The sequence below is a fragment of the Montipora capricornis genome, chromosome 14 (genome assembly GCF_036669925.1).
Source record: "Montipora capricornis isolate CH-2021 chromosome 14, ASM3666992v2, whole genome shotgun sequence".
Classification (NCBI taxonomy): Eukaryota; Metazoa; Cnidaria; class Anthozoa; order Scleractinia; family Acroporidae; genus Montipora; species Montipora capricornis.
In genome coordinates this window covers 47901006-47907731 of record NC_090896.1, presented here as the reverse complement: position 1 = coordinate 47907731, position 6726 = coordinate 47901006, and the positions used below count along the sequence as shown (strand labels likewise).

The following is a 6726-nucleotide window of genomic DNA, read 5'->3' as shown; positions in this document are numbered from 1 at the left end:
GCTTGATCGTGCGCACCGCGTATCGTCATCTTGGGCGCATTTCTCAGTAGAGTGTGAACGTTTGAGAGAAGTTTTCCGTAAGCTGAGGTATCCGAATCACTTTATTGATTCCGTCATCAACAGGTTTATCACCTCGAGAATCGCAGTGGACCAGCCTAAACAGCATACCGATGACGCCATCCGGATAGTTATCCTCTATAACGATCAGGATGCTGCAGTGTGTCAAACGATAACTTAGAGATCTTAGCAGCAAGGTGAAAAGACCATTCAACCCGTGTTTACTAGCCGCAAGCTTAAACAAGACCTAAGCCTGCGTGAACCCCAGCCTAACATCGTAACCCAGCAATACGTTGTTTATTTATTCAAGTGTGACCTGTGCGATGCAGGTTATGTCGGATATACAAAGGGCCACCTTCATGCGCGCGTTGAGGGACACCGTCAAAAGGCGTCATCTATTTGCAGTTTATTCCAAAGAACATAACACTGCTGTTCCGAACAATTTCTTAGCACGCTTCAATGTAACTTGAAGAAATGCACGAACAAATTTGACTGCCTTGTTAATGAAATGTTGTATGCTGTCAAGATCTTTAACCAGCATTGAATGTACAGTCGGATTCTCTTAGTGCTAAAGTATTCTTGTAATTAGCCTGGCACTCTTTTATGCAAATTCGCTTCAACTTAGTCTTTTCACAAACCGCATTTTATCATTAATTATGTCACCTTGATAATGATCCAACGTGCACTGAAACGTCGGTCTCTATTACTTATATTTCTTGTCTCATTATAATTATTATTATTGTTATTATTATTAACCATTTTCAGAAGAAATGACAAAGGTAGCGCTTTTTCTCCGTTATTTAAAGACTTAGCCTGCTCGCAGGCGGTAGATCGAAGAGGTTGGGCTAGGTCTGGGCCGGGTGACAAGATAGACGACCCGGGTGGGAAGAGCACATTCCTCTCCCCACACCGTCGTTTTGTCACCCGGCCCAGACTTATCCCAAGCTCTTCCAATATGGCGTCTGATACGTGTTTCGGAGTGACAACATCTACCGCCTCCAAGCAAGCTATTTGAAGACTATGAGTGTTGGTACGGTCGAGGTTCGTCCCCTCGCTCCGCAACTCGATGCCCAACCAACTGGCCAAAATGGTCGACAGTTCTACTTCATTTTAATTAAATAGAAACTAGTTTCCTCTAAGAATTTGAGTCATAATAAATTTTGAATGCTATGCATTGAAATTACACCAGAGATGCAGGTATGTCGAATATAGAAAGAGCAAATAGGACTCATGCCAATCATCCATCATTGGAATTTGATCAAATCAAATTAACCAATCAAAAAGTGCAGAATTTCTCCCAGAGGGACAAGATTATAAATCAGCGTTTTTTTATTGGTTACTTCACAGGCAGCCCAAGCTCGGTAGACGATTTATAGACTTTGTATTGGACAGGGCACCCAACGAGAATATAGTTCAAAACCACTTAGACATAGCATTGTTAAACGTATTTTAGTATTTAAATGGTAGATATAGGCATATTTTTATCCCCTAAGAAGTTTTCATCTGTTCGGATTTCCTAGCTGAAAGTCTATTGATCCGAAAATTATAGGGATCAAAAGTTACCTTTTCGAAAATTGCAGCCAGAAAAAAGGCTCCCGAAAATTCTAGGTGAACTTTTTAGGGTAAAAATCCGTTTAAAATGGGCAATTATACCATTTTTAGGTGTTTCAAAATCCTAGGACAGGTAGGCAAGCAAGAATTTTTACAACAAATGTTCCGAAAATTCTAGATCTCAAATCGTCCTCCGAACAGATATTTTCCGAACATTGACAGACAGTTGTCCTCGTCTTTTCAGCTGTGAAATCGGAGGGCAAACTGTGTCCGTTTTAGCCGGGTAACGATGGCTTTCGAATTTTTACGATGTCGTTAGTTGTCATTTCCCCTCATAAAGAGAAGAAAGGCTGGTGACTCGCGGTGATCTCGTCCCACAAATTGCTCCCCAGGTGTTTCAAATTGTCCAATGAGAGCGCAGAATGTGATACGATCACCATCAAGCTATAACGGCCGCAGCCACTCATGCACATGGGGAATGCGGTTTGAAGAGATGGGCAGCGGTTGGATCGAACTGTGTATCCGACCGGTGGCATAGGTCTCTTTTCCAGTACTCGTCAGCCAGCCCAGCAAACGCAAAAAGAAAAGAGACCTCTGCTACCAGGGAACCTCTTAGGTGTAAATGAGAGAAAAAGCATTTTCTGGATTTGTTAAAATATTTTGTCCTCATCCAAACTATTTGCTCCTTAAGCAAATGATTTCTCTTTCATTTTGAAGTGCAGAGTAACCCAGCTGTTTTATCAGGAATGTGCTAAACCTCGGGAAAAACAATCCATGGATAACTTGAAGGACAGGTGCTTTTTGGCTTCTCAGTATTCTCATAAATTTCTTTAAAACCGCAACGATCATACAGGAACAAGAACTTGAAAAGGAAGAATCGATCCATGTGAAAGAAGATTCAAATCAACCAATAGCTTGAAAGGAGACAAGTCCCCAGCAGGGACCCCAGCAGGATATCAAGTAACCTGAGTCCACGGTGGCAAATAAAGTACAGCGGTAATACAGACACGAACCAATCAATTGCATTGTTATTTTGGCTCATTACGTGAACGAACCAATCAGATAGGGCCTTATTTTGGCCATTACGAAAAACAACGAAAGCGGAATGAGATTTTAACTAGGAAATATTAATTGAAATTCCTTGTAGCACGCCATGTCGGCACATCGCAGATTTAACATCCCTCTGCATTCCAGCGATGCCTTGAAGACTATGAACGATTTGCGAAGGAAAGGCGAGCTTTGTGACGTTGTTCTGCATGTAGACGGTCGCCAATTTCCAGCGCATAGAATAGTGCTTGCGGGAGCAAGTTCGTACTTGCGAGCAATGTTTACAAATGGCATGTTGGAAAGTGGCATGAAGGATATAAAGTTACAAGGGGTAGAAGCGAACGTCATGGAAAGTTTGCTTGACTTTGCTTATACGGGAGCCATCGATGTATCTGTAGAGAATGTTCAGGCTCTGCTGTCCGCCGCCTCGTTGTTAAACTTGCAAAGCCTTCGAACAGTTTGTTGTGGATTTCTTCAGACACACCTAGATGCATCGAACTGCCTCGGAATCCGTGCGTTTGCAGACTTATATTCTTGTTCAGAACTCGAAGAAACTGCCTATCGGTTTGTCCGTCAACACTTCTTGGACGTCGTAAAAGGAGACGAATTCTTACAATTACCAAAACAAGAACTGCGAAATCTCCTTAGGGAAGACCTCCTTCAGGTTCGGTCCGAAAGCCAAGTGTTCGAAGCAGTCGAAGCATGGATTTTGCATGATTTTTGCCGGAGGAAAGATTATGCTGTTGAACTTTTAAGCAATGTTAGATTACCACTTTTAACGCTGGAGTTTCTTGAGGCACGAGTGTTTCCTTCGAAGATAATAAAAAATGATGCGGATTGCCAGCTTTTGCTGGCTAAAGTGTTAAACGAAAGTGCACGAAATTTACCTTGTTATATGACAGTTCCTCGTGCTCAGCCGCAAGCAGTTTATGTGATTGGTGGAAGAAATGGAGTTGATTGCCAGTTAGCAAGCTTAGAACGATATGACACCTTAACTAATGAATGGACTGTACTGCAAAGCATGAAGAACCCCAGAACAGCTGTCGGTGCCTGTAGTCTGAACGGTTTGTTGTATGTAGTTGGTGGTGAATGTGCAGTTAACATCCCACATGATGACACAATGTATGTTCGTCATGTAGAATGTTATGACCCTGCTGTGAATCAATGGATGTCACTTGCAGACATCGCTATTCAGAGGTCATTTGTTGCAGTGACAGCATTAAATGGTTATCTTTATGCTCTCGGGGGTGAGGATAGAACATGCAGTTATAACTATGTCGAAAGGTATGATCCCAAGACAGATCACTGGAGTACGGTGCAGTGTATGCGAAGAAAGAGATCAGGAGCAGGGGTTGCTGTTTGTGATGGTTTGTATTCTGAATCTTCAGCACTACTTGCAAAAGTGAAATCTGTGCTGATTAGTTAGCTCACTAGTTGAGCTGATAAAACCAAACATGTGTTTCACTCTCCACCGACACACAACCAGAGAAGTTTCTTTAAAGAGCATGAGAGTGTAAGTCCGCAGTGACAATAGGCCCGAAGCGCGTGCATAACTCACGAACATCAAGAAGTGCATCGAGCATGCTTGAGTTTCAACAAAATGAGCCCCAAGTAATTTAACTTTTTTCCGGAAATTATCTGCAAAAATCTAGCAGACATGTGACCAGCAAAAACCAGGGTACTTTCTCGAGGGAGGAAGAGAGAGGACCCTGGGAACGAGGCTGCATTTACATGAATGCAGTTTCATTTGTAACTGTATTGTCTTTGAAGCAGTTATACCATCTGTTCACATGACACTGATCAAGAGTTAAGAAACTTGGTTGATTTGAAAACCCTGCCAAAAGTGGTGCAATTTCAGCTGAAAATGATACGGGTTCATCTGTTGTGTAAGCAGTGAAACTGCATTGATTTGTATACGGTTAATATTTTATTGCGAAATTTACATTACATTTGTCTGTGATGAGTGCCTGAGAACAAGTTCGGTATGACCTTTAAAACTCTCCCAAAATGGTCCTGTGCAAACAGTTCCAAACCGCATTGATTTTGATGCAGCTTTCAGTTTGTGAAACTGCATTCGTGTAAACGCTGCCTTATAAAAGCCGTCTTAAGTCAAAGGGAATTTGCCAAGTGTTAGCAACACAGTTTAGGATACTGAAGTCACTTTTCTGTTGCATTCACAACAGTGAGTTTTGTTTTCACAAACAAAAATTAGGATAGGGTAGACAATCTTGCGCCATTTTGCAATCTATTTTAAAAGTTTTACCAGATCCTGTCACTCATTTACATTCCACACACACACACACACCCACCCGCCCGCCCACATTTCGTGATAGTCAGCATTTGACTGGAAATAAGTGATGGGGAATCTGCATAAGAAGCACCCATGGGTTGGAGAAGGAAGTCATTTTTGTTCCTAAGAAACTTTTGACTTTGCACTGAGTTGGTCTTGGATTGCATTTTGCATTGCATTGATGCAATCTCTTTTTATTTATATTTTCCTTTATAGGGAAGTTGTACATAGCTGGTGGTTATGACCGAGGAGTTCATAGTGACAGAGCCAGTGTTGAATGCTATGACCCTGACACAGACACATGGACATTTGTAACAGAGCTGGAGAAAGCACGCTCAGGCATGGGGTTGGCCTCTGTGAATGGTTTTTTGTATGCCCTTGGTGGACGTAACAGAAGTACAGATCATTACTTTGATGTGGCGGAGAGATACAACCCACAGACACATCAGTGGCAACCAATAGCACCTTTAAACACCCCCAGGGCTTGGCCTTCTGTGGCAGTGTATGACAATAAGATCTTTGTCTTGGGGGGATTTGATGGAGCTCATAGGCTTTCAAGTGTTGAAGTGTACAACCCTGAGAGAGATTCTTGGCATTTTGTGCAGGATATGAACACATGTCGGGCTGGGTGTGGTGCTGCTGTGTTGTAACATAGATTGCCACAAGGAAGAGTGATAGTTTGGCTATTTTATCAAACGTCTTATAAAATACTCATCATTTTCTTAACCAGGCTTTCTAACTGGAGTGTACTGTACATAAGATTCTTTTTGATAAACATTTTTTAAGGAAAAAAATTGTTTCAATGTTAAAAGATTAACTGAAAACTATGAACGTTTCATTGAGTGAATTTCAGTTTTCATTAGAACTTACTGGTTTGTGTTATGCTGATCTGAATAATTAGTTGCTCCCCATTTCTAATAAGGCAACGTCCAGTGTGATGTAAGCAAAAGACATCCATGTTATCCATGACGGCCTCTGAATGTTAGAGTTCTGTTACAGTAGTTGTGACAGTATGGAAACAACAACCCTAACAACGTAGCAACACCTTGTAAAACTAGGATTTCAGACAAGGCATCAACAGATCAAACTGTACTGTAGTACTGGCTCTTTCTCCTCTTTGCCCACTTTTACCAGAAACAGATGAGCATTAATTGATTAAAGTGCTTCCTCAACCTTTGTCTTCTTAAATTATGTTTTCCTCACGGAATCTAAGGCACAGATGCCTTCAAATTACTGGACACTGCATAAGACCAGAGGAAGGTCATCACCTCCCTGGTGGAGGGCTCCCAAATGTCGCCACTTGGTGTCAAGAATCAAATTTCCCCCTATATGCTATCCAGTGATAAGAGGATTGCCTGAAGTCTGTCATGTGGGAACACACCTTGTGGAAAGTGTAGTGTACTACTACCGGTCCCAACCCACCAGGCCGAAGGGTGATCAGGGTGATTCCTTTTAGGAGAAATTATTAGGGACTGTTTACAGACCCTAGCACCAGAATGATTCCATAAGCCAAGGCAGGGTTTGTATGCATCTTGAAAATCCTTGAATTTTGAGAGTACATTTTCAAGGCCTTGAAAATGTCTGCTCTTCATTCCTGGTCCTTATTAAAAAATCCTTGAATTTTTTCTGACCCACATTTTTAATCTTTGAAAACTTCAGTAAAAATGATCAGCCACTCAAGTCATGTCATTCAAACGTGATGAGCTGTGGGGTCGAGAATGGTTACCAGTGCCTTTGCATTATTTTCAGGCATGTACGTTATGGAAAAAGAGCAAGAATTG

General features: G+C 41.7%; 1 protein-coding gene across 1 annotated transcript; it reads left to right on the top strand.

Moving 5' to 3' along the window:
* Positions 1-2689: 2689 nt before the first annotated feature.
* LOC138033582 (kelch-like protein 20) lies at positions 2690-6117 on the top strand. Its single transcript, XM_068881366.1, has 2 exons — positions 2690-4022; positions 5162-6117. Exons 1-2 carry the CDS (start codon positions 2762-2764, stop codon positions 5593-5595), a joined length of 1695 nt encoding a protein of 564 aa, XP_068737467.1. The 5' UTR covers positions 2690-2761; the 3' UTR covers positions 5596-6117.
* The last annotated feature ends 609 nt before the right edge of the window (positions 6118-6726 follow it).

Excerpts from the sequence above, each read along its gene's own strand:
- LOC138033582 (XM_068881366.1), top strand. The coding sequence starts at position 2,762 with ATGTCGGCACATCGCAGATTTAACATCCCTCTGCATTCCAGCGATGCC. Across the intron at positions 4,023-5,161 it reads AGGGGTTGCTGTTTGTGATG|GGAAGTTGTACATAGCTGGT; the intron begins GTTTGTATTCTG and ends TTTCCTTTATAG.